Source organism: Annulohypoxylon truncatum (assembly GCF_022578515.1).
Source record: "Annulohypoxylon truncatum strain CBS 140777 unplaced genomic scaffold F4807scaffold_34, whole genome shotgun sequence".
Classification (NCBI taxonomy): Eukaryota; Fungi; Ascomycota; class Sordariomycetes; order Xylariales; family Hypoxylaceae; genus Annulohypoxylon; species Annulohypoxylon truncatum.
Genome location: NW_025953820.1, coordinates 306411 through 332326, shown reverse-complemented (window position 1 = coordinate 332326; position 25916 = coordinate 306411). Strand labels below are relative to the sequence as shown.

The window sequence follows — 25916 nt, the reverse complement described above, 5'->3', positions numbered from 1 at the left end:
GGTTATTTACCTATCGAATAGTCACAACACCATAATGCTTCATTATTCCGTTGTATATACCATAGCCGTTAACATTCTGCGTTGGCACGATTCGCGGTTGGGGGCTTGAATAAGTATGTGACCGTTTGTGGAATGGTTGACTTGTCTCTGAATCATTGGAAGTTCTATGATATTACAATTCGTTATATTGCGAGCCCAACGCCAATGCTATTAGGCTCGACACACTGTCATACACCTCGAGTGCTTTCTATTTACCTGTGGCCTAGATATTAATTAGATTGTCTTCCTCGTTAACTAGATACCATCCTCTCAGACATTCGCACAAATCGTTGGGCTCTTATTACCCAAGCGCCTCCAAATGGACAGTCACTCGCAGATCTCTGATCCCAGCACCTCAGAAGCCTCAAACCCAGAACCCGTTATTTCCGATGATCAAGTACGAAAAAGGTTATTCATATTTTGTGATGGTACTTGGCAGGATGGTGTTAATAAGAAGCGCCGCTTAACGAACGTTGCTACACTCGCTCGTTGTCTTGAGGGTATATCTGAAGACAACTATATACAGACTGTCTACTATGACAACGGGGTTGGCAACGCAACTAGTTTACCTTCTAGACTTATTGATGGAGCAACTGGGAGAGGTAACGTAAATCCAACTCTGGCCATATATTCGGAGGTTAATGCTTAGCAGGTATATCGGTCAAGATCAGAAACGCTTACAGTTTTCTTTCTCACAATTACAACTTCAGCCATAATCAAGATGAAATATTTCTTGTTGGATTCTCCCGTGGAGCCTTTGCTGTTCAATGTCTTGCTTCATTCATCAGCCAGACTGGATTATTCCAAAAGCAACATTTATATTACCTACGTGGATTGTTTGCGCTGTGGAAAAACCAGAGCTTCAAGCGTGTGGGAAGTGGCGAACGACGTCCAGTCAAAGAGAAATTAGACGATTATGTCAGAAATTTCTACAATGAAGGACTATTACATCAAGTGAGAATCAAGGCATGCGTGGTCTGGGACACGGTCAATGCACTTGGGCTCCCAACCCCCTGGCCAAGACCCCTTTCTTTTGTCGGAAGGGCAATTCCAGAAGCTATCGAGAATGCTTTCCAAGTTTTGGCACTCGACGAGAGGAGGGCACAGTTCAAGCCATGCATATGGCGTTCCAAAGAAGGAGAGGGGACATATGCCAAGCAATGCTGGTTTCTTGGGTCACATGCCGACGTTGGTGGGAATGGAGACGCAGTCCTTGGAGCTGTGGCACTTATTTGGACTATTGGACAACTACAAGCGAACACAAATGCGACTTTCAACAGAACAGAGATAATGAAGCACCTCAAGCATAGGTTCCTAGAATGGGACTTCCATATCAACGAATTTTTTCACCAAATCAAAGAAACCGCGATCTTATCCGACATAGCAAACTCAGGTTGGTATACCAATATTAGCTGTCTAGGTAATGTTTTATAATATGCTAACGTCTGCCAGGCCGTACATCAAAGCCATCATGGTACTGGTGGCTTTCAGGACTAAAACCCCGAAGGGGTTATCTGCAGACCGATGACCATCGTCCAAATCTTCAGTTGGTTCACTTCACAGCCCGCCTAACGATGGCTGAAGGGCGGAATAAATCTAAATTACTTCGGAAGTGGACAACAGAGACCCGAGGTGATGGTACAGTGAGCTGGCGATTAGGAGATAAAGTTCTCCTTGAGGATAAGCTCAGCGATGATAGTCATTGCAAGGAGTATAATGAGTACGCCATATTTAAAGCATGGCGAGATGGAGAATTTCCGATGGAGCGGACTGACAGGAGTACATTTGCCACGCACGTACGAGCTCTCATCCAAGATCAAAGGGAAGAGTTAGATGGAACCCTTAGTTCCTTCATTTCACTCCTGGAGAAGGACTTGAGATTTACGGGCCACCACCTTGCACCGCACGTAATGTACTCACCAAACGAACATCGAATAATCCAACACGATCAAAATTGAATTCTATGAAGCTGTCAGGGGCTGAGAGCAAGTGGGTAAATAGCAGCTACCTATGTAGTTAGCTGCAGCCTGTGTAACGTTTAGGATGAACATATAAGGGGCCGGAGGCCCTAGAGGGTTCTAGGAAAGGGGTAGGCGTTAGTCAAGCTCTATCATTACATACAAGTGAGCCAAAGGCGAGCTTCCTGCTATTATCACTCACTCTGTGACACGATCTTTAGCAACGGGCCACAACCTTGACAGAAACTACTTAGCTACTAGGTGGGCAAGGAGGGGGACATGATTGATTCTCACGGTAAATTTCTCCTCACGGACCAGCTCAAAAACGATAAAATCACTTTTTTACTTCTTTATTATGGAATGCTCTTTCGGGATATTCTGCAAAATCGCCGCAGATGACGGTCATCATATATTCAACACGCGTATGCCCCCTTTTCACAGCACGAAATAGGTAGGTATTTACAATATCATTAGCGGTTTCCTTGCCTCGCAAAAGAGATCAATTCTTCGTACTCGCCACTGTTTTTCAACATTCCCCAAAAGGCACCCTTTTTATCAACCAACTCTGCGGGGGATCCCGTCCTATCAATATGTCAGCAAGGAGCCAAGAGCAAAAGAAATAAAAAAGAAAAAAGGGAAGAGAAAAAAGGCGCAATAGCTATAAGTTAGGGGGTAACGTACTCTAGAACCTTCCCTTCCTCCATCACAATAACCTGGTCGTAATCTATAATAGTCCGTAAACGGTGGGCAATCGTAATAATCGTAGACCCGGCAAACTCCGAGCGGATGAGTTCCTGCATCCGCACGTCCGTCTCATGGTCCACGGAAGCCGTCGCCTCGTCCAATATGACGACCTTAGAGCGTCGACACATAGCCCGCGCAAGCCCCAAGATCTGCCTTTGTCCGTTGCTGAAGTTCGTGCCGCCGCTCGCGACTTGGGAATGTACCGAGAGCCCCGAACCCGGTGCCCGGCTATCTGGATCGCGGGTCTGGACCAAGTTGCATGCCGTGAGAACGGCCTGGAGCTCGGTCTCGTCGAGGTTGCCCTCGGGATCGAGATTCGACTGGGTGTCCCCGGAGAAGATCACCGCGTCCTGAGGCACGAAGCTGATGCTTTCTCGGAGCCGCTTCAGGGGGATGTTGCGCACGTCGATGCCGTCGATCGTGATGCCCCCGGAAACAACATGCGTGGACCGTAGTATGGAACGCGTCACAGTACTCTTCCCACTGCCAGTGCGACCGATAATAGCCACCCGCTGCCCCGGCTTCGCGCGAAACGACACGTCGCGTAAGATATCCGGACCCTCCTCCGCGTACCGCGCCGTCACATTCCGGAACTCCATCATGCCAGTCGCCGGCCAAGCCGCCGGCACCTTCCCCGCCTTCACCTCCTCTTCCTCGGGACTAGCCTCGGGCTCGATATCCGCGTACTCGGACACGCGCTGGAACGAGTTGAGCTCGACCTCGAGCTCGTTCATATTCCTTACCAACGTTAAGATAGTCTGGCTGAGACCAATAGCGTTCGTGAGCGAGAAGCCGACGAGCCCGGGCGCGCCGGACTTCCAGTACGCGATGCAGCCGGCGGAGACGGCGACGGTGGCGGCGCAGAAGTCGGAGCGGATCGACACCCAGCGGTTCGTGTTGTACTGCGCCTCCAGCGCGCGCATGTACACGGCGAGCTTGTCGGCGAGCAGCGTCTGAAACACGGCGTCCACGGGCGCGCGGGCGCGGATGACGGCGAGCCCGCCCGTCGTGTCGCTGAAGTGCGAGAACACGGGCGAGATCTTCACCGCGCACAGGCGCTTGATGGATATCTGCGCGCGCGCGTACACCTCGCCCGTCGCGAAGCCGAGCATGCAGAAGACGCCGGCCGGCAGCGCGAAGATGGGCATGATGGATGCGATGCCCGCGAGACGCAGGGCCAGCCGGATGCCGTTGTCGAGACTCATGCGCAGCCAGTCGACTAGCGCGCTGTCCAGGGACTGGATGTCCACGCCGAAGCGGTTGATGATGCGGCCGACGGGGGTGTTGTCGTACCAGGAAATAGGGGCTCCTAGGATTGCGGAAACTAGTCGCTCGTGCATCGTCTTTGCCGCCTTCCACCCGCCCCTTTGGTAGATGTAGTTGTTGAGGAACTGGAGGGATATGAACGCCGTGACCGTACCGATGTAGACGAGCAGGTAGGGTATCGCTTTGGAAGGGTAGTCGTCGCGGTCGGATAATCCCGTCCATATGGAGAGCCAAAATGTGATTGAGAAATAAGCGAGTTGCACCAGGATGGTGTTGATAATTGTGAGGGTCGCGGCCGAATAGCCTCCGAAAAGAAGCATGTATCGAATAACTGTCCAGGCTGTTAGAATTGATAACTTTCCATACATATTACTTGACAACTTACTGAAACTACGTGGAACACGTCCCGATGCCCTCTTTTCGTCAACTTCTACTCCATCTAGGTTCTCTTCGGGGAGTGATATGTCCGTAAGCTCGCCTTGTGTAAAAAATACCCCTAATTGTGGGCTTGCGGTTGAAAGCGAGCTACTATCGGCTTCGACTTCTTCGGTATGCGTTACCCAAGAAGATTTAATGTAGCTGGATGAGCGACCGGCGTTTATCTTCGTAAACGATACTTCCCCCTGAGCCAATGAGACGAGCACCTCGGCATCATCTACAGCGGTGGAGAAATGTGTGACGAGAATAACTGTGCGATCGCTTAATAATCCACTACGGAAACATCGCTCGTAAACCCTGAGAGTGGTGTGGGCGTCGAGTGCTGAAAAGATATCGTCGAGGAGTAATGTCGACGAGGGCGAGTATAAGGCTCTGGCTAGCGATATTCTTTGTTTTTGACCCCCTGACAAGCTGGATCCTTGCTCGCCAACATGCGTCAGGTCGCCTAGTGGCATTTGTGTTATGTCTTCGACAAGATCGCAAGCATGAAGGATTTGCTTATAACGACGCTCGTCGTAAGGGGTATAGAATAAAATATTCTGGCGGATGGTGTTATTCTGGAGCCACGCCGTTTGGGGCACGTAAGACACATCTGGCGGACAAGCGGCCGCTCCACTTTCAAGACTCGTTTCGCCTAACAGCGATAATAGCAAGGCCGTCTTCCCACTACCAGTGGGTCCCGTTACAATATTGAGCGCCTTCTCGTGAAACGAAATGGAGAGGTCCCGAAGTCGAAAGCTGGACGATGGACTAAGGCGGAAAGTCGCATTTGTGAATTCAGGTGGGCCAGCTGGATGACGTTTCATCTCCACGGCCGAGTCGAAGAATTTGTCGACTCGTTGTATCGACTCATGGGCCTGTGCTACCCATTGGGCCACCTTAGAGAGCCATACAAACTGCGCGCGCAAGGTTTCCGTGAGGGTCAGCGCTGTGAAGGCTGTTGGAGCTCGTAGCGGCGTGTCTGTGAAGAGTACAAGTGATGTGAACATAGCCAAGAGGCTGACAAGAGAGAGCATGTCGCCGGTCATGGAAATGAGCATGGAAGTTATGTTACGTTTCCAGATGCGCTGTTGTTCGGTAGCGCGAATAGCGTTGATCGTCTTAGATGCCACATCCTCCCAAGCGAAGAATTTCAAGGTTCGAATCGAGTGTAAATATTCGGAAATCTTAGAAAGTCGAGAGTCGGTCGTTTCCATCACGTATCTGTGTAATCGCGATTGACGTCCGGAAAACAGGGCAGGGAGAGGGCTAAGGGATAGCAGAACGCCAACACCAATTAGCGATGGCCACCCTAATAACTGGTATAGGAATGTCATAGCAATCGTAGCTGATATCGTACTCGCTGTTAAGGCGTAGAATATATCGGTCGCATTAGAAATCGCATCGGCATCATAAGATAACAGACTCTCCATCTTGGCCGAATGCGCCCGTACACCGTTCGTCGAAGTATCGCCAGATTTGTCTATACTCCGGTCCTGGTTGTCTGGGTCAGCCTGTGCCTGTAAAGTGTCCTCCACCTGCGACCTCATCATCGTTTGATATATCTCCAGAATCATGGTGGCTTTAACCCGGACAAGCAGTCTTGTTCCCATGAATATAGATCTTTGGTAGCAGACAGAACGAGCCATGGGGCCTATGAAGAGAAGCGCAATCCACACGAAAGGATGTACAACTGCGGTGCTCTCACCGGGCTTCTCTAAATAACCTAGGAGGTTGTACATGGCACATGGTGCAAGATACTCGGCCATCGCAGTTGTGACTGACCAGATCATTATTGTCTTGATATCGTTTCGAAATGCAAGACAAAGAGTTCGCAGAGTTCGTCCGCCTTTGAGACGGGCTTCGCGCATACGTTGCAGCCATGCCGTTGGCGCATCATATGTTGGTAGGGGAGGAAGATCGTCGATAGATAAATCCCGAAAGAAACCCCTGACCGTGAGATACGTGAGCCATCCGTATGACATGTAGTAAGAATACCACGAGCAAGTCTCCTCGGGAGAGTACTTCTCGTTCAATTCCTCCGGAATCGAACTCTCGGGGTTGCGCTCTTTGCTTCGGATCTCCCGGGGCGTGATGAACGACACTATGAGCGTAAATGCCAAGCAACCGAGCTTAGCAGATTCAACACCCGATGGCCTTTTATCAGAACCAATTATCGCAACAGGTAGCAATAATCTGATCGCTTCCAGAATGGTGATCGTCGCTATCAGTGAGTTTGTTTGTCGATTCAGCAGAAGGCTGACAGTGCTCGATTTCCAGACGAACTGCAACACTCCAAGGAGGAGCACGTAGCCCAAAACAGCCGATTCCGTCCAAACTCCATCTTGAGACGCAGAGACAGATGCTAGGGCTAGTGCTGCGGAAAAGACAATTATTTGCGTGATGGAATATTTGAGCGGCGTGTGTAATCTACGTGTGGCTTTGGACGATTCTACGGAGGCATGGGGTTTGATTTTGCGACCGGATAGTCCATTAGACAAAAGGATGGAAACTAGCAGGAAAAGAAGGGACGCCACAACCAATACAAGATACAGATAACCGGCTGCTATGAAATTAGATAGGCTAACAGCGCGGTGTAGCCATATCTCCCTTGAAAGAAGTTAGAAACCTGTAAGTACCCAAAGAATATCGCTATATAATTACATACCTCCTTAGAAGCTCGGCCGATAGGATCCGGAAGTCGATTGGGACGTGCAGCACATCTTGGGAACTCATAGGGTGCTGAAGAAGACTTTGATCCATGTTCATGTTCTGGGCCGTCGAGCACGCTCGTTCATGTTCAGGAAATGAGCGCGGAGGCGAACTTTTCTGCGAGTCCAATGGCGGATTTTTTGCGTCTGGTCTTGAGCCATCTATAAAAGACTAGATTATACGACCGCGTCAAGTAGTATGTTATTATTCCTCGGATAGTAGCCATGTTCTTTCGAAGGAAGGCAAAAAGCTCTTACAAAACAGCCGCAAGGGAAAAATAGTAGCCGCAATTAGTGTCCCTCAAGGCGTAAAATTCGTCGGTATGGTGCATTATTGGCTGCGAGCACCTGGAGAGCGATGGAGATTCCACTAAAAAGGCGACATACTTCCTAATTAGGAAACTTGTGAGCCGATATAGGGGCCGTTACGGCGTAAAACCGGGCACACAATTACAAACGTAATCCGTTGCCTTTGCCTTGCAGGTCATCAGAGGTCGTTGTGAGGATCAGAGTCGCAAACCAGGTTAATCCTAAGTATTACGTACATATCTCGACATTCGGGTAGATTGCCGCTCTGCAAGCGAAGCGAGGCACCCAAGTTCAGGCAAGATGCAAGATCAGAGTAGTGGTTCCATAATCCTGGCCACTGGTATTTCCGTTGTATCTGCAGCATGCAACTATCGTCTAATGCAAGTAGCTACATAACTAGTGCAGAAATGTAGGCAGATATCGAATGTTTTATTCTTATTTTGGTGCTATTCGGCTATTTTCATCAAGTTAATTGCTTCATTCCTAACGTATCAGATCATAGGCAACCATTCAACATCTCCAAATATAAGATTTACAATCTACTAGTGGTTTGCTTAGTTTATTCATCCTTCCAGCTGTCGAAGTTGCGAATCAAGTCTATCAAATAATCAGCACGCCGTGATTCTTCAAGTGGAGAACGACTTACCATAGTATAATCTCATGCCTTCTAGATGAGCAGTAATTCCCATTCTTTCGTCGATTCCATGCTGGTTCATTCTTGTACCATTCCTTGAAGGAGTGAACCTATATATGTTCCTAGTTAGGTCCCAATAATTTACTGTGTCTGAATTGCCCGTCATGATATTCCCAACTGGGACAACAGTCCTGCCCTCTGCAGTCTGCGTAGTCTCGAATACATGTCTTATAGTGCCGCTGAAGATCGCCCACACATCATTGTCGGTTGGCGCGGTAGGGGATGGGTAGATGATCTGCAGGGATCGCGCTCTTAAGATGCTAAATGAAGCAGTGTCTAAACCAGAGTCTTGAGAAACTGAGGTATTAAAACCTTCAAACTGGAACCCGTATTTCCGCGCCACGGGGGTCAGCACTTCTTGGATGTGCTTGTTGATGTATTCGGCCGAATCATGAAGCGCTACTCGATGGTTGACTTGTAGCTCGATATTTTCGGGGAGAGCGTTGACCTTGACTCCACCAGTAATTACATCGATGGCTTGACTTGTTTTCAGCAGCCATTGATCGTCTGTTCCCTCGTCCGCGATCTTCTGGGCAATTTCCTTCTCGTTCCCGCTAAGGAGTTCGTCACGCAGCCACGGTTGTACGTCGTCTGGAGAGTATCTCGCTCTGCACTCCAATACTCTTCGGAAGGGGTTGGATTGCGTTAGTTGCGGGGAGTACGGGTTGCTCTCCAAGGCCACAATTGCATCCGCCATGATACCAATTCCCGTGTGTTTTGGCGGCCTTGAGCTATGCCCGCCATTCACCTCAAGAGTTAGTTGAATGTCGTAGTAACCCTTCTCACCTACACTAGGGTAGGCATAGATGATGTCGTCTCCCTGATTCTGGATACCCATTCCACCTTCATCCAAAATAAACAAGAAGGAGTCCCGTCCCCATTCCTGAATCAGAGACTCGTTTAAAGAAGCTGCTCCTCTGAGACCACCTGTCTCTTCGTCGAAGCCGAAAGCAAGCACAATAGTGCGATGTGGCTTAAACGATTGCGAGAGTAGGTCCTCAATGGTCGAAAGGATCCCAATGACAACGCTCTTGCAATCAGCCGCCCCTCGGCCCCATACGAAGGTTCCGTCGAAATGTCCGTCGAACGGTGGATAGGTCCAACGAGAAGCTGTGCCAGCAGGGACGACGTCTTGGTGTCCCGTCAATAGGATGGGCTTGAGCGAGGGATCTGTGCCCCTGAACGTATATTGGAGGCCATATCGATTCACCTTGCGAAGTTCTAGTCGTGAGTGTCTACAGTGGCAAAATTAGAATACAGCAGTAAGGGAAGGAGGCATATGAAGATTAGTACTAGCTATAATTCAGCCGGCAAGGGATAATAGCGGGGTCCTCACACGAGCGGGAATAGTTGCTCCAAGACTTGGTGTAAGTCATCGAACGTTGCCCAACGAGGATCCTCATCGACGTCACCGTTGTCATCGAAACTCTCGGTCGGAACGCGCACTGCTGCTGAGAGCCGTTCCACTGCCAATTGGAATTCCCGAGAGTCCATAAAATGTTCGCTTGACTTAAGGCCATCTTCTTCCGGGGAAGTGATATTCGGCAGGGGGCACCATTTCTCCGGGTCACCACGAGAAAGACGGCTACCTGACGATGATTTCAAGCAGTGTCCGGCCCATAAACGCAAAGATGGGCTGAAGTAAAAGAATATTAAAGAGAGGAAAAGCACTGAACAGAGCAACAAGTTCCTGCGCCTGTTACAGGGTTTTCTCTGCTCATGCGGGATATTTCCTTGCGATTTTTCCATCTTTGCACACCTAGACAAATGAATAGTGGTAGTAACAGTGCTACATTTCATCGGCAGATAATATATCGATATATCGAGGTGACCTATGTCATACTAGACAATCGATGGACTTGCCTAATCCGGAAGAATCTAGCCGAGTGGATAAATAACGGCTCGACTACATTTCCATTGCCATCAAGGTATACAGTTAAGAAACGTAATGGTAGATACCTCATAACCACTGAAAGAATCCTGTGCTATCATAGTACATTGATCTCGTGAGCTCGCTTTCCCAAAACTCCTAAAGTTCAAATTTCCCTTACACATATCTTGGTCAAATAATGAACAATCCCATATCTTGCTTCATGACATCGATATAGTCGATTCTGTTTCCTCCGGCGCTCTGAATCTTGATAACTTTCTCGAGCAGCATCCGGGTCTTCTGAAAATTGGCTCCCCAAACCTCGGCCTCGGTGAGCGCTTTCACCACCCAGTCTTGATACACCAAGTCTGTGGTTTCGATACCGGCTAGGAACAAAATACGTGGCCAAATATTCTGCGGCGACGGTGGTCGAAATCGACAGACCCAAGATGCCAGACGAATGATGCTGGTTGCCGCGACTTCGGCCGATATAAGCTTATCCGGCAGACTCGAGGCTAAAGGGACAGGTATCAACCTATGGAAGCTTATTACAACACTATAAAACGTTGCTAAGAGTAGCAAACAGTTGAAGCGCCTTGTGGTAATCCTACTATTAAGAGAGCGTGATGGTTTAGTGAGGGAAGCTATGATTGGAGCGACCGAAGGATCATTTTCGAATCGCTCGTAAATCATGATGAGACCTGACTGTAAATTCGACCATGTTGCGACAGAGGCGGTGGCTGAACTACGATATGACTGCACAATCCGGCTCTCCATGTAGTCGAGCTCCAGAGACAGGCGTAAGGCAGGTTTTAGGTCTTCGGTATTAGTAGGTAAATTAGGGTATGCGGCATCAATGAAGTCGTAGTCTGCGGCGAATGCCTCGAGATTTTGCAAAAGGCGTCCTGTGCCTCCGATACGAGACGCCCGGCTATCGTATGCACCTAACCAGACCAACATACGAGAGCCAATATGACCGAGAGGAGTTGCCTCTCCACCAGCCTTTTGGTGACGTCGGTGAGCCTCAACTAGGTCGGCAGCAAATTCTAAGTGTCGACAGAAGGATTCAATACCCTGAGCTGCCAGAAGCTCATATTGCAGCGCGAACCAGATGGTTACAATAGAAAGCTCGAAATGTACGGCGACATTCTGATCCCGATGTGTTAAGGAGACGGCATGTGTGTATCGCTCCTCGGCTTTCCGTATTAGGTCGGGGTCCGACCTCGTCTGACCGAGGTGCAAGGCCGTCCAGGCCATCAAGGCATCGTATAGAGGCGCATAAAATAATGCCATATTACTGAATATGTGGCTATAAACATTTTCATCTCCCGAACAGCGTATTTTAGCAAAACCTGTCATCACGTTCAGGAAATGCTGAATAAGTCTGGGGTCATCCGGGCCGATGATCACGGTGGCTTCCTGAGTGCACGAGCTTGATTCGGGGATGTCATTTCGGGTTGATTCCGAATCCTGGGATGCGTCTCCGGGTGTCTGGGGTGATAACCAATCTTCGCCAAGTAAATCGAAATTCATGTTCGGATCGAAGAAGGCTGGCACGTAGCCGGGGCCTATTTGAGCCTCGTATGCATGCATCTGTGAGGTCAGAGCAAACGCGCCGGGGTCCGGGATGGCCGCAGGCGAGGTGCTCGGTTGAGGTGTATGTCCGGTAAGAACATGGGAGGGGATGGGGGAGGAGTGTGGAGGAAGTGCGGGAAGTGCAGGAAGTGCATGATGTGAGGGCAGATGTGACGGTAGATGTGATGGTAGATGTGACATGGTGGAGTTGTCTGAAACGATCTTGCTTTGCTGCTCGGTTGAACTCAGCTCTACGTCTTTGGATAATTCGCAACTGCTCTCTGTCTTTGGGGCAGCAGGCTGTGGAGGACTCCCAGGCAGCGGAGCCCGGGATTGGGATTGGGATTGGGATTGGGACTGGGACTGATTACTCCTACTCTCATCTGGCTCTGGCTCTGTTCTGGTGTAGCGGGAATTGACGAAGCGCACACGATACCGGAGAGCTTCGGCGGAATTTGCGGCACGGGCTGGCTCATACGAACACGTGAGACCTAGACGCGTGCAGGCATTGCAGACAGGTTTCGCCTCATCACACCGTACTTTTCGTCGGCGACAGCTAGAGCAGCCAGTCTTGGACCTTACCGGCCGACTTCGATTCATGTGTAGGAATGCGTGATGAGTCAATGAGTTGAGTTGTATAAGGTAATAGTTGCATTAGGAATGGCTCGTCGACAATTGGAGATAGAGACCTGAGACCCAGAAAGGAAAACCCGAGAGCCGGAAAGAGGAGACCGAGGAGTTGGGACAAATAGATCGGATCAAATGGATATCTAGGGCCTGGATTACCTTTGGAAGGGAACGGTGGAGTCTGCGGAGAACGAGGGGACCGAGGATAGGTAAGTACTACGTACATTGGCAGATTGGTAGCTGAGCCTTGACTGATAAGGACAGGGGTGCCACGTGATGACGCGTGAGCTGCTCGCAATTTCCCCTTCTATATTCGGTGCTCTTTTCGGCAAAGGCAAGAGTGATCGCAGCCAGCGTAGCCATACTAACGATATTATCGATAGCTGGAGATAAGTAGAGTCGCATCAGCTAGTGAGATTTGGCGAGGACTAACCCGAAAACTAAACCCAACTAGTTCCAACAACCTGATTTTCGCCGGCCCTCGCCAATGCTCACCTATGTAAAGAGAGCTGTTGGAGATAAGGCGCATAATCATAATTGTCCAGGGTTTAATAAAAGATGACTGAAGACGACGCGATGCAACCACGGCCATCTCGACAACTTCGACAACCTCGACAACTCTCGCTTTTCTATCATCCGCGAACTTGAGGAATAAGGGACAGTCCATAGAGTTCAAGATGGAGAAGCACGATGAGAAGACCACGGCCACGTCCGTCCAAGAGGGGAGGCAAGACGATGTTGACAAGGCCTATGAGTTCGCCAGACAGCACGCTGTTGGACCCCTGACCGAGGCAGAGAACAAGCGCGTCTTGCGCAAGATTGACAACCACCTCCTACCATTGGTATATACGCAACTACCATTAACCCCTGAGATCGTCATAATCAAGTGTACTAATTCTCTATGATAGATGGTTATCACGTATACTCTCAATTTCATGGACAAGAATGCGCTCTCTTATTCCGCCAATTTTGGTCTTCTCACGGATAATGTGAGTGCAGCGCAACTCAATTCTTCGCCCATTATGGCGCTGATCTTTTTACCCCTTAGCACCTAGCCGGGAACCAGTACAGCTGGGCTTCCGGCTCAATTTTCTACCTTGCCTATATGGTCTCTCAACCTATTGTTGCTCGCTTGATCGTGCGCTTTCCCATCGGTCGCTTCGTCGCTATTGCGACCATGCTCTGGGGGGCCGTGTTGATGACTACGGCTGCATCCCGCTCCTTCGCCAGCCTAATGGTTATTCGTGCCATCCTGGGATGTATGGAGTCATGTATCAACCCGGCCTTTATTGTCATCTCTTCCCAGTGGTGGACTCGCGAAGAACAGCCCCTACGCATCTCGTATTGGTACATCGGTAACTCCATCGGTCAGGTCTGCGGTGGCCTTCTCGGCTACGGCATAGCTCATATCACCAACCACAATGTTCCCAATTGGGCCTGGTTCTTCCTGATCTTTGGCGCCTTTACCATACTCTACGGCGGCTTCTTATTCTATTACCTCCCAGACTCCCCATTAACTGCTCGCTGGCTTTCGGAACAGGACCGAGCCTTAGCTATCGAGCGTGTTCGGAGCAATCGTACAGGTGTAGAGAACCATGTGTGGAAATGGTCCCAATTCAAGGAGTGCATTTTTGATGTACAGTGTTGGATTCTGGTCGCCACATTTTTCCTCGATGATATCCCAGCCGGCGGAGTCGCTTCTTTCGGTAGCATCGTCGTTAAGGGATTTGGGTTCAGTGCACTTTACTCGACACTCCTGCTAGTACCCTTAGGCGTCATTCAAGCTATCTGTGTTCTCATCGGTGGCTTCCTAACCAGACGCTTTCAAAACATCCGCTTATGGTTGGTTGCTGGTATGTCCTCGACGTAACCTTTACCTGCCCCTTATTTTACTAATCATATTCTAGGTTGCCAAATACCGGCTCTAATTGGCGCCGTTTTACTCTACACCCTACCCCGAGAGAACCAACGTGGACTACTAGGCTCTTACTATGTAGTCCAAACTCACGGCATAGTATCGACGCTTACTATGTCCTTGGTCGCTAGCAATTTCGCCGGATACACAAAGAAAGCTACTGCATCATCTATGATGTATATTGCATTTTGTGTCGGACAAGTTGTCGCTCCTCAGCTTTTCCTCGCAAAGGAGGCTCCAGGATACAAAAGTGCTTTCCTCGCCGCTTTCGTCTGCTTCGCCTTATGTATCGTATTTAGCATCGTTCTGCGATTCTACCTCATCTGGGAAAATAAGAGACGCGATAGCCTAGCCTCCGCACAGGGCGAGCTAAGTCATTCTGATGACGAGTTTCTCGACCTCACCGATAAAGAACAGAAGCTCGTTTTCCGCTATGTTCTTTAGATGGAGCAATATTCACTATAGAGTTATTTTTGGACGGAGAATCCGGATATGATCAATGTTTATCTCCGTATATGAAAGCATATGGCAGGGTTTTGCGCTTTTCGGGATTTTTAAGGCTTAAGTTCGTAATTCAAAGATAGGAGATGTGCGATGATTATGAAAATATTCGTTACATCCGACGAACCAATATCTTTGTCTTCCGTCCAATCTCGACGATAATCATAAGTCGCGAAGCACCCATTACTAGGAAATCGCATTTTCTTTTCCAAGCCTACACATGCCATTCCTCAGATGCACTGCAAGACAGATCTCGAAAGGACCGAATGCTTGACAACCAACATGTATCTCCGTGGAGACGGTAGTATCCTATCGTAATGCATATCGTTAAGCGAGAGGCACGGCTTGTCCGCGAACTAATCAGGTCCCGCTCAACCCCGGACGATCCAGAGCCCCGGGTCAGCTGGGCCACCCTACTCAAATCTACCTATAGCAGTTTGCCGATATGCTCGGTTCATGGACTTCCTAATCAGGAACATCTTCGGCGAGGGTTATATCTACCTATCTTAGAGGACTATTCTATGCGGCAGGCAAAAAGGCTTTACCAATTGGAGGTTCATAATGGGCCCTACTGGGTATTCCTTTTATTTCTTATTTCCGTGCTATATGCACCATGGAATAGGTATGTATATCATAGATGGGAATCGAGTTGTTGTAACGTAGAGCACCAACGTCTTCTCCAGCTCTCTCGGATAGGATCCGAGTAATATAGCATGAACATGGAGAAGGTAGAATGGCAGGAAAGGTCCCGTCGCCAGCGCCACCATCGTCATGAAGGTGCAAGTTTTCTCGGCGTGAAGAAAGATATAATCCTAGCGGTCCTCGTTGCCGTTATCACGACATTTTTCCTTTCTAGCCAATGGCATGCGCCGTCCCCTTATCATGAGCATCCCCACGCCGAGTACCAGCTCAACGCAGCGGACCTGGAATACGGCCTTGCGCAATGCGCGCTGAACCAGCAACGTCCCGTCGTAGACTACAACCTAGCCAGCTCGCGGCTAGCAGCCTCCCGTTCCAGCACCGGTAAGCGGACGATCCTGCACAACGCCACGCTCATCAACGGCGACGGCACCGTGACGCACGACACCGTCATCGTCATCCAGGATGGGATCTTCACCTCCGTCTCCAGCACCTCCTCCTCATCATCATCCCTAACCCCTCCCCCCTCCCCCGAGTCCGGGGACGTGGTGGTCGTCGACCTGCGCGGCCGCGTCGTGACGCCGGGGCTCGTGGACATGCACTCGCACGCGGGCGTGCGCGAGACGCCGCAGCTCTGGGCCACCGAGGACGTGACGGAGATCTCGGCGCCGCTGACGCCGTGGGCCCGCGCCATCGACGGCTTCAAGCCGCACGACGCCGCCATCCCCGTCATCGCCAGCGGCGGCGTGACGACTTCGCTCGTGCTCACCGGCGCCAAGAACCCCATCTCGGGCGAGGGCTTCGTCATCAAGATGAAGCGGGCCGACTCTGTTCTCGGTATGCTGCTCGATGCCCCTGAAGCAAAGGGGAGCGTGGGGGTTAAGGGAAAGCCCCAGCGCTACCTCAAGATGGCTATGGGCGAGAACCAGAAGCGCCAGTTCGAGAACGTGGCGGGCGGCCCCGCGACGCGGCTCGGCGAGTCGTACTGGTTCCGCAAGGCGTACGACACGGCGGCGCGCGTGAAGCGCGAGCAGGACCGGTGGTGCGAGGCGGCGGCGGCGTCGACAGGGGGGCGCGGGCTGGTGTCGCGCGAGTACCCGCGGTCGCTGGAGTGGCAGACGCTCGTCGACGTGCTACGCGGCGACCTGCGCGTCAACGTGCACGGGTACGAGACCGAGGACGTGCTCGCCATGTTCGACCACGCCGACGAGTTCGGGTTTAACATCACGGCCCTGCACCACGCGCTGCACGCCGATCTGTTGATAGACCAGATCAAGGCCCGCGATATCGCCGTCGTCGGGTTCTCGGATATCTGGGGCGATAAGAAGGAGTTGTATAATGTCAGCTCGTACTTACCTGCGAGGGTCGCGGAGAGTGGCATTCCGATGGTGCTGACGCGCGACCATCCCGCGGAGCATGGCCAGTGGTTGATTTACGAGGCGCAGATTGCGCATCATTATGGCTTGAGCGCTGAGGATACTGTGAAGTCTATTATTGGACATCCTGCTCGTCTTATTGGTCTGGATAATAGGTAAGTACTACATGGGTATGTTGTAACTGATAGCATTGTTCAGAACTAATGGCCTGTACAGACTTGGATTCGTGAGACCTGGCTACGATGCCGATCTCGTGGTTTGGGATCGACACCTTCTACAAGTTGGCGCTACACCCCTTGAGGTGTATATCGATGGAGTCAGCGTAGCTCGCGCTTCCGAAAGCGTATGGAAGGCTTCGGAATCTGCGGCCTTTACGAAGGAAGCACCTCCCTCGCGGTCTGACGACATTCCTGGAAATGAATGCAAGTCAGGTCAGTCTGACATCGTCGTGCATGGCTTAAAGGTGAGCTTCATCGGCGACGATGGCATACGGAGCGAAGAGCCTGAGACGGGAAACGTTACCGTTGTTGTACGCGAAGGTCGCATTGTATGCGTCGGTGGAAGCAAGTGCGAGACTTCTGCGAAACAAGCAGTCGAAGATAGTATTCCCTCAATCGACTTGCAAGATGGATATATGCTTCCCGTAAGTCTAAAAATTTAACTAATAGCAAAGAAGGTGTCTAACGGAAGTTCCCTTAGGGCCTTACGATCGTCACTCGCCAGCACGGCTTGACCGAAATGCATCAAGAACCATCAACCTCGGATGGCGCCTCCGCAGGCGAGGAATACGCAAACCCTTTATCAAGCAGATTCGGAATTAAATTTGATGGAATACATCTGGGGAGGGCATACCGTAGTGGTGTCACTCGAGTTATAACACCGCCGCTGACGACCGGCTTCTTTCATGGAATTAGCACCCTGTTCCGCTCAGGGGCTAAAAGTGGTATGTCTGACTATTTCCTCGTGATTTCAGTCGTTTAGGGAGCTTTGCCAGGATGCTAACTGTTTGTAGTACTTGATGACGGCGCAATCGTCGAGCCCAGCGCCGCTCTTCATTTCACAATCGGACATGACGCAAAATGTAAGCTCCCATTCATCTTCTCTCTAACCATATGCATCGCGAGAAGAAATCTCACATAATCATTAGCACCTCAAACGCCATCTATCACGTCTCAGATAAGTAAACTGCGTGACCTACTTACCGTAGACAAGCACCTCCACCCCATCTACGAAAGCGCGGCGAACGGCGAAATCGCGGTAGTTATTCACACGAACAACAAAGACGTCATCGCTCACATGGTGGCCCTGAAACAGGAAACCGGCGCTCATATCGCCATCATGGGCGGCGCAGAAGCCCACCTGATAGCCTCTGAGCTCGCGGAGGCCGACGTGCCAGTGATCGTCGCGCCGTTTTGGGGATGCGAACCTCTGTTCTGGGACGGGCGCAACTGCCTTCCGGGCCCGCCGCTCACGGACCGGCTCGGCCCGCAAGTATTGATCGACGCCGGTGTCAAGGTTGGTATCTCCAACTGGGAGGACAAGAACAACCACATCCGGAACAGCATCTGGGAAGCTGGCTGGGTTGCCGGTCCGGGAAACCGGAGCTTGGCGCTCGACCTCGTTTCCAAGAACATCGAGGATATCTTGCAGCTCCCGCGCAGCCGGGACTTTGTGGTCTATGAAGGAGATCCGTTTAACTTCGGAGCCCGTGTTGCCCTGATATTTGAGGAGGGCAAAGTGCAAAGTTGTTACCCAAGCGTCGATGAGTTAGTCTAAGTGTTAGGTTAGCATCTTCGCAAGAGAATAATTGTATATAGGTATGCATCAATATTACTGAGTTTCTAACCTCACAAACCCATGGGGTTATCCCCATGTTTAACGTGTATCCAAACCTCCTCCCAAAAATTCAGCCACACATCCTAGCATCTTCTAATGTGAAGAAGTTTTCCTACATTCCCTATAGGTTAGATTTATGTTCTTCGACAATCCGAATTTTGTGGGGTCCTACTATTACGAATTTTCCTAGCAAGAGTGTCTCACATTCCTCCGAAAAAATTGCCCCTTTAGGAAATATGCCCACTTCTTCCCGGTCATTTCCGAAAAGCCTCCCGGCCGGTCGGGACGTAATCTTCGTGGGAGCTCGGGCCACTCCTTCGGGGTGGCTGTAAGCGAACTACCGGAGTTTGGACTTCAATCTATAGATTCAAAGAGATACCAGGATCATCGGCCTAGCCTGTGAGAAGGTTCCATAGTTATGGGATAAGTTCCCTATTTATAATGTGAACCTGGATGAATAGGCCTCAGAATCACATCGTGGCATTGTGGTGTGTTAGTAATCACCAATGCTTACCTAATCAGCAGGTGTCCGGGGCACCATCTTCATGAGCAAATTTGCTAAAGATATGGCATGGAGAAATATCAGAATGGTTGTACTAAGACTTTGGTTCGTTTCAGTAAAGTTGAGGGTTTCAACAACTTCGGAATGTCGGCGCGAAGTTTCATTACTTTGCGGGCGAATACTTCAGAAGCATTCCCCTGATTACGTAAGGCGGTGATCATAACTCCGTACTGAACTGCAATAGCAAACTTCCATCATGTATTGTAAAAAGCCGTAATTTGTGAAATAGGATTCCAATCCAGTTCTTTCAACGTGTCGAAAGTTCCAGAAGGGAAGAAGAAAAGAAAAGAAAAAACAGTGAAATTAGGTACATTTGTCATGATGCAAGTGCGCGTCCAAGCCAGTTAACTCCACAGCAAACGTTCAGTATCACCGTCTCTCGGACGGTGGAACATGTTCGTACATGTTCATCGAAAAGGAAAAAGACAGAAAATCAAATGTGCCTCTCAAATGCCGGCTGAGAATACACGGAATTCAGTGCCCGATCGAATATTGCGTTCCGGATCTCAAGTCTCAAGCGGAGTCGAGATGAAGTCGGCGGTCGATACGGGTTTCAAGACTAGGATTTAAGTCGGGGATATAGAAATGGACTCTGTTTGCGATTTGTTAGTGTGGGTTATAGATTAATCAATACTTTCCAAGTTACATACAAGTTGTTTATACTAGGCTAAGCCTGAGACGGGACCAAGCTATCTTCCAGCGAGGTATCGAGTTGTAATCGTAGCCATCTTTACTCGAGGTTGCCAAAGCTATAGCAGCTTCTTAGGATTGCGGTTTCGGTTGCAATTCCAGCTGCGGTTGCGGTTGTAGTTGCAGCTGCGGTAGTGGCTGCGGTTGCGGCTGCGGTTGCGGCTGCGGTTGCGCAGGTGGGTTCTTGAATGTAAACCTTCCTTTAATCCGAGGTTGCGGTTCGCGCTGAGATGGCGCTCGGTTTGCGGTCTTGGGGGGCTTTCTAGGGGCAGCTGTAGTTCCTGCTCGATTAAAGTGTTAGTTTCGCTTCTGTATTGAGTCTTGGTTTGGGGTTAAGCTGACCTTCCGCGCCTGAATCCTCTGGCCTTATCTTCCTGGGTCGACCCCTTTTTCGGCGCGGAGGCTCGACAGAAGCAGGTGGCGACTTGCGCTTGTTGTTGGGGTGATTGGGCTCAACGCCAGCAGCTGGGAGAAGAAGTTTTTCGGGCTCAGTCCAAGCAGCTTGTTGAGGGAGTCTCCGCGGTGCATACGGCGGAACAGCTCGCTGGGCGACCTCTTGCGACACAAGCGGCAGAAGGGCTTCCTTGGTGGCGCCGCTCGGTGCAGATGGATTAAGAAGTCTCTGTTCGAGACCATGCGTTTCATTGATTCTCAGTGGTCTCTTGAGATCATAGGCACCAGATTGGCAGGATACCTCCAAGTCCGTCTTCTGGCCAGTGCTTCTGAGCTTAAAATAATGAAAGCCCTCCTTTAATAGCGTAGACGACATAACGCCATCCTCGAAGAATCCCATAGGTTCATTGAACGTCATTCGGAACAATTCCGTGCCTTCTAAATCCCCTTGGTCGATCTCTTGGCCAGGGGGAATGATCATGTACTCCCCTCCGTACCCCGGGGGGCTGAGCCCATGCTCAATACAAGTCTGCGGGGTGTCCAGATTCATGAAGTACCCATTCGGGTCCATCAGATAATATTGATGGGGAAATCGGACTTGAAAAATGGGACTACATCCCGTGCTCACTCGATTCTCCGTCGTGGGTTCGGACGTGGAATCATCTAAGTCGTTTCTCTCCAGAGGGTGCTCCTCATCCGAGTCATAGAGTAACACGTCGTCAAGAAACACTCGTTCTTCATCAGAGTCTGCACCCAGTTCCGCGTCGCCTAAGTACTCCAGAAAAGTCATTTGCTCGGGGAGGAAGTATGGAGAAGCGTCGCGATGGGGTGATGAAAGTTGGCTGTGAGTAGATGGCTGTAGCAGACCATTACTTTCTAGGTCCTCCTCAGCTGTGAACCCAGCTCCCTCCAGTCTGGGACTTGGGGCATCGAAAGAAGCATCGGTGAACATTGGCTTGGGACTTAAATCTAAGTCCTGATCCCAAATCGAGGTACTATCAATGTTCTTATCCAATGCTGATACACCAACGTCGTCCGCGTCTTCCTCCTCCGGTGACGGTTCCATGCGTAGTGGACCCATTCGCAGCATGTCCTTAGATACAATGCTGCGGATCATGTACTGGCGTGCGTTTGGGAGTGGCGGGTAGTCTCCTGGGTACACAACAGTGTAAATACCACCAACAAACAATGTCTTTTGGCCCATGGGACCTAATGCAATCGAGCCTTCAGGTATTCTGAGCTTATTAACTCGGAAGACGGATGGTTGAAACTGGCTAGAAGCGATTGACTCGGGCTTCGCTACTTGGAAAGAAACGGCAATGGTATCTGATCCTAGTTCCACGTTCCAAGGTTCACCGAGCCGTGGTGACTCGACTCGTAGGATTGATGGGTCCATGGTGGGACCGACGGAGTGTCGGCCGATGTTCTGGTTGATATCGGCGACAAGGTCAGGGGTTTCGTCGTCGAGTAAAAGGCGCTCAAACTCGGTTTGATGCTGCAAGATTGTCTCCTGAAACTGGTCTACTTCACTGTCGGCATGCTCACCAGTGACCGACTGTAGCGATCCCGCGGCGGATTCTTCTTGAGGATCCATTGTGTCTGCTTGAGAATGAGTGTCACTATCGTCAATTCTTATTACGAATGTGAATGTAAACAATGTGCGCTCGGGTTATGCAACGGTGAGTGCATGCAGAGGGTGAAGAGATGGACGGGGAGAATACGAACCTTTGATCAAGATGACGTTTATCGTCGATTAGGTGTTTAAACTACGATGCTTGCTCGGTAAAGCTTCAAGATACTCGTAGACGGGAGCGTTGTAGAAGAAAGGATTGTTACGATAGGTGAAACAGAAAGGATGGAATGAAAGGAAAAGTGCAGGGGACGAGAGATGCAAGAGTGCGGTTGGTATTGATGAAAAGTTATAGCAGTGTAGTGACGAGAAATAGCGTAGGTTAAATACCTTCACGTAGAAAAGTGCAGGTATGTGTTGTTACCTTGGGAAGTTTAGGAGGGACGGTAACGAGTGCAAGTACGCACAAGGCGCTATTTCAGGTAGTAGTTTTTGGGTCGGGATAGGGACAAGGCTGACACTAGGAGGTGCGGCAAGTACTTGAGGAGGAAGGTACACGAACGAGAAAGACAATGGTGGTTGGTGCGTAGGCATTTATGATCGTGAATCATCTCAAATTGAAGACGAGAGACGGCCCGCAATGCAGCAGTTAAACCAGTACGATCACTTGGTCGTGTACCTGCATACCTCCTACCTAGGCAAGTACTATATCGTGAATACGTCGTGGGTGATTTTGCTTAGTCACCTTGATTCTACCTGCGAATCAGCTGGCCTTCCTGTGCAAAACTGGACATCCACGTTCACGTAGAGTCGCGTCTTCTAATATGTCATCATTATTCAGGCAAGGAAAGATTAGATATCTAGTATCTACTACAATCAGCTCTTCAACTTGATATACTCTACATGATAGATCGATCCATGGACCTATCTAGCTAAGACCACTACAACGTACCTTTGGACGCATATACTACCTATATATGCATTATCCAGGGCTTCCAAACCACAGGACAGAGACTCTTTCTTCGGTAATTAAATTTTGTGCGTATTCTAAATGTCGCTGTCTCGGTTAGGACGAGCCACATTTATGGATTTCTATTTTTTCCCCTTAAATACCTCGGTGTTAGGACACTTAAGGACTGATGTGTGACTCGTCTATTTACTGACCTTTCGCAATGCACATAAATAGATTATTTCTCATTAAAATGTATACGATGATGCTATCTGAGCTTTGGCTAGGATGTAGAAGTCAATATCCATTGAACGGTATTAAGCCATCAAGCCAATATCATGTCCCCCTCGTTCGCCGCCTGCGATCAAGAGCTTATTTTAACCACTAAAATCATTTGTATGCCAATGGCTTTTGCAGCTGCCCACCTGAGTCCCCTAAATCATTATCAAATAGATTCATGAAGTTCTAGTATACATTTCTCCTCGTTAGCTTGACTGCTTATTGACGCACTTGGGCAAATACGATGGCTTAAGTTTAGTATGGGTTCACAATTGTATTCGCGTTAATACAGCTTCGAATGCTCAGATATAAATAGATTTCAATTGGAAATCTCCTTTGATAGGTAGCACTAAAAAGGTATAATAGTGGTGACAAGAGAGTTAGGTTCTGGTGATTTTTAGGAGGATATTTTTAAAAAGGGGGGGAGCAGAAAAGGTCATTTCCAATCACCAAAGAAAGATATGTGTTTAGTATTATACACGACGCATCAAGGGACTGACAGTTTCCATGATAGAATGTGAATACTACCGGAAATGTGATGATTAAAGCTGTTGGACATGTTAATAATCCATGTCTCCAAGCCATTCAATTGGTCGTTCTGGATATTTCTTACCTATAAAGGTAGGTAGGTATTACGCAAACAGGAAGCTCAGCCCTCCCGCTAGTCTTAAGCTGCTCAACTGACAACCATCAATGTTTTTGCATATCATCAAAATATGACAGTCACAGAATCAGAGCGTCAATTCCCCCCTACTTAGGTCTTGGATGAAGGTGAGTTCCGTTTGGGGCTGTGAGCTATCTAAGAATTCTTCCCTGGAGGTAGCTAAAGTGCCGGCTCAATCATCTGATCGAACATTTCCAATCCTGAATTACATACTCCAGAGTTAAGAGGCTCCAATATGCACCACTTAATAAGTGATATTTTCCATCATGTGAACACAGTAATGGCATTAGAAAAGGAAGCCGCCTATCATCTCCACAGATCACATAACTAATGCTTTTAGAGGGAAAATGATAATAATAATAATAAATTGTCAAGCAGAAAGGCAGTCGGGTTTTAATTGATGCAGTACTAGTCCTGATCAAAGCTCTGGTCCGTAGAGGAAGTGCAACTTCGGGATCAAGAGTTGAAGTGTGGAGACATCACTACAATAGCACTGCTGCAGCTGACGAGGACTTATAGAAAGTATTCGTTGCTATCTTATTGACAACCAAGCACCCCGAGGGGTTGAAAAAAACGTAAAATGCAATCAAGAGACCGTTGCCTTTTTAATCTATAGAAGTTAAAAAAAGCAAGCGAAGAAAAGGGGTATTTCCCATCCAGTAAACGCCCTTGCTGACCACTGTAACCGTTGTGACTTGATAACAGAATCGAGTCAAGCATGCAATATGAACCTTGCCCTTCAACCTATTCGCCTCGCGTATGCTTTTATCAAAACCCACCACCACGTGACTCCTCTGATGTCTCTACCAATCTTACTCGGGGCCTGTTCACTATCCAGAAGGACAATTCTTAACGTCGACGAAGGGAACAAATGATCGGCGGCCCATGAAGCGGTCATAGTCCAGAGCCATGCCATCGTCGGTTTCTCCCATCTCCTCATCTTGGTCAACTGTGTCGGCGAAGCGCCGTTTTGTCCTGGTTTTCATCGATTCACCGGTATCTTGGTTTGTGATGCTGCTGAGTTCATGTTGGTGCACTACGCGCTGTGCGGAGAGAATGCCCTCGTAAGATTGGAGGACATACTTGAGGTCGTCAGCTATGCTGACACAGAAGCGCTTGAAGTTCACAAACTGGCAAGCTTCGACCATGCTTAATCCGAAGACGGACATCAGGTAAGCGACGACAACGCCAGCTGAACGGTCGTTTCCTGTCTCGCAGAAGACAAGGACCTTCCCTCTTTGGAATTTTTCCTGGGGAATCACCATTTTGCCGTCCTCCACTTGCATGTTCGCATTATTTATACGTTGCCCACGAAATACATCCAGCATGTGGTTATTGATGGTTCGAACAACGGATGGGAAAGCACGAATCAGCTCGTTGTACCCAGAGACATCGACATACTCGGACTGAATACCGAGTTCCTGAGCAACTCTGTCGGTAGCCATAAGACGTATATCGGCCATTTTAGCGTCTCGCGCGGCTAGCAACATGGTGATGCCAGTCTTACGTAGCCACTCGCGGTCTCGGGCGACACTGGAGGGGCCGAGGTAGACGAAGTCGAGGATCGGTTGCGCAATGCGACGGCTCTCATATGTCCAATTGGCAGCCGAGTCCTTAGCTAACTGTTCCTTGTAATTCTGTGTGATGATCTTCAGGTCATCTGCGCTAAGCGAGGCCGGATCGACCTTTTCGTAGTTCGGTACGACTGCGATATGCTCATTTGTATGGTGCAGATTGGGTGCTGGTATCATGATAGAAGGAGGGCTAGGCGGGCGGGTGGAGTAGGGTGCAGCGGGAAAGACGCCATGTCGGGATGGTGTTGGAATGTCCATCATCGCCGCGGCTTAGCGGTCCTCCTCTTGCTCCGAGAGCTCGGTTTTACTTGCGGTTCTAAGATGATCGTGATCTGTTGGCAAGTATTACTGTCGTATGAATAGTAACTGAGTGATGTGGATGTTGAACTGGTAGAGCAGGTATTTTATGACTGTCCAAGTTGAATGTGGTAATCGAGAGGGAGTCGAGTAAGTAGTCGAGAAGTGAAATGCCTACAAGATTCGAGGTGCGAATTGTGAATTGTGCAGCATCTAGGAACCTAACGCACCGGTGAGATAATGGGATGTTACCTACTAGGGTGGGGCTAATAAGTTTATTTTAGGCAGCTCCTGCCCCAGCTCCTCCTCAGCTCCTTCTATGTGTGTGTGGGGTGACAATACCTGGAAGTACCTACCAGGTACCTCTAGGGCTGTAGCTGCCCTCGTTAATCGAATAGCCGTGCAACCTATGTAGCTGCCTCTACAAAAATATATCAGCCCTACCTATGGATCATGGATGC

The 25916-nt window shown here is 49.5% G+C and overlaps 8 protein-coding genes across 8 annotated transcripts; 3 read left to right on the top strand and 5 right to left on the bottom strand.

Moving 5' to 3' along the window:
* Window positions 1-133: 133 nt before the first annotated feature.
* On the top strand, window positions 134-2586 carry F4807DRAFT_232997 (uncharacterized protein). Its single transcript, XM_047994171.1, has 3 exons — window positions 134-641; window positions 692-1432; window positions 1492-2586. The coding sequence occupies exons 1-3, from the start codon at window positions 359-361 to the stop codon at window positions 1995-1997; spliced, it is 1530 nt and encodes a 509-aa protein (XP_047851000.1). The 5' UTR covers window positions 134-358; the 3' UTR covers window positions 1998-2586.
* F4807DRAFT_232993 (abc transporter) lies at window positions 2233-7583 on the bottom strand. Its single transcript, XM_047994170.1, has 4 exons — window positions 7093-7583; window positions 4393-7034; window positions 2679-4338; window positions 2233-2579 (listed from the first exon to the last, which is right to left on the bottom strand). Exons 1-4 carry the CDS (start codon window positions 7191-7193, stop codon window positions 2468-2470), a joined length of 4515 nt encoding a protein of 1504 aa, XP_047850999.1. The 5' UTR covers window positions 7194-7583; the 3' UTR covers window positions 2233-2467.
* Window positions 7584-8003: 420 nt separating this feature from the next.
* On the bottom strand, window positions 8004-9887 carry F4807DRAFT_463689 (putative vacuolar carboxypeptidase Cps1; the record flags this gene model as incomplete). The annotated part of the gene is made up of 3 exons (XM_048002017.1): window positions 8004-8041; window positions 8091-9373; window positions 9475-9887. The coding sequence occupies 3 exons, from the start codon at window positions 9885-9887 to the stop codon at window positions 8004-8006; spliced, it is 1734 nt and encodes a 577-aa protein (XP_047850998.1).
* Window positions 9888-10069: 182 nt separating this feature from the next.
* Window positions 10070-12446, bottom strand: F4807DRAFT_232913 (uncharacterized protein). Its single transcript, XM_047994169.1, has one exon. The coding sequence runs from the start codon at window positions 12181-12183 to the stop codon at window positions 10201-10203; it is 1983 nt and encodes a 660-aa protein (XP_047850997.1). The 5' UTR covers window positions 12184-12446; the 3' UTR covers window positions 10070-10200.
* Window positions 12447-12735: 289 nt separating this feature from the next.
* F4807DRAFT_232882 (MFS general substrate transporter) lies at window positions 12736-14954 on the top strand. Its single transcript, XM_047994168.1, has 4 exons — window positions 12736-13052; window positions 13119-13199; window positions 13259-14063; window positions 14118-14954. The coding sequence occupies exons 1-4, from the start codon at window positions 12888-12890 to the stop codon at window positions 14567-14569; spliced, it is 1503 nt and encodes a 500-aa protein (XP_047850996.1). The 5' UTR covers window positions 12736-12887; the 3' UTR covers window positions 14570-14954.
* Window positions 14955-15345: 391 nt separating this feature from the next.
* On the top strand, window positions 15346-18417 carry F4807DRAFT_463686 (composite domain of metallo-dependent hydrolase; the record flags this gene model as incomplete). The annotated part of the gene is made up of 5 exons (XM_048002016.1): window positions 15346-16796; window positions 16858-17284; window positions 17341-17584; window positions 17654-17722; window positions 17789-18417. 5 exons carry the CDS (start codon window positions 15346-15348, stop codon window positions 18415-18417), a joined length of 2820 nt encoding a protein of 939 aa, XP_047850995.1.
* A 1384-nt stretch (window positions 18418-19801) lies between these two features.
* F4807DRAFT_463685 (uncharacterized protein) lies at window positions 19802-21716 on the bottom strand (the record flags this gene model as incomplete). Its single annotated transcript, XM_048002015.1, has 2 exons — window positions 19802-20010; window positions 20072-21716. 2 exons carry the CDS (start codon window positions 21714-21716, stop codon window positions 19802-19804), a joined length of 1854 nt encoding a protein of 617 aa, XP_047850994.1.
* A 2245-nt stretch (window positions 21717-23961) lies between these two features.
* F4807DRAFT_439312 (phosphatases II) lies at window positions 23962-25653 on the bottom strand. The gene has a single exon (XM_047999189.1). The coding sequence runs from the start codon at window positions 25417-25419 to the stop codon at window positions 24415-24417; it is 1005 nt and encodes a 334-aa protein (XP_047850993.1). The 5' UTR covers window positions 25420-25653; the 3' UTR covers window positions 23962-24414.
* Window positions 25654-25916: the final 263 nt, after the last annotated feature.

Excerpts from the sequence above, each read along its gene's own strand:
- F4807DRAFT_232997 (XM_047994171.1), top strand. The coding sequence starts at position 359 with ATGGACAGTCACTCGCAGATCTCTGATCCCAGCACCTCAGAAGCCTCA. Across the intron at positions 642-691 it reads TGATGGAGCAACTGGGAGAG|GTATATCGGTCAAGATCAGA; the intron begins GTAACGTAAATC and ends AATGCTTAGCAG. Across the intron at positions 1,433-1,491 it reads ATCCGACATAGCAAACTCAG|GCCGTACATCAAAGCCATCA; the intron begins GTTGGTATACCA and ends AACGTCTGCCAG.
- F4807DRAFT_232993 (XM_047994170.1), bottom strand. The coding sequence starts at position 7,193 with ATGAACATGGATCAAAGTCTTCTTCAGCACCCTATGAGTTCCCAAGAT. Across the intron at positions 7,035-7,092 it reads TCGGCCGAGCTTCTAAGGAG|GGAGATATGGCTACACCGCG; the intron begins GTATGTAATTAT and ends ACTTCTTTCAAG. Across the intron at positions 4,339-4,392 it reads ACGTGTTCCACGTAGTTTCA|TTATTCGATACATGCTTCTT; the intron begins GTAAGTTGTCAA and ends CAGCCTGGACAG.
- F4807DRAFT_232913 (XM_047994169.1), bottom strand. The coding sequence starts at position 12,183 with ATGAATCGAAGTCGGCCGGTAAGGTCCAAGACTGGCTGCTCTAGCTGT.
- F4807DRAFT_232882 (XM_047994168.1), top strand. The coding sequence starts at position 12,888 with ATGGAGAAGCACGATGAGAAGACCACGGCCACGTCCGTCCAAGAGGGG. Across the intron at positions 13,200-13,258 it reads TTGGTCTTCTCACGGATAAT|CACCTAGCCGGGAACCAGTA; the intron begins GTGAGTGCAGCG and ends TTTACCCCTTAG. Across the intron at positions 14,064-14,117 it reads CCGCTTATGGTTGGTTGCTG|GTTGCCAAATACCGGCTCTA; the intron begins GTATGTCCTCGA and ends ATCATATTCTAG.
- F4807DRAFT_439312 (XM_047999189.1), bottom strand. The coding sequence starts at position 25,419 with ATGATGGACATTCCAACACCATCCCGACATGGCGTCTTTCCCGCTGCA.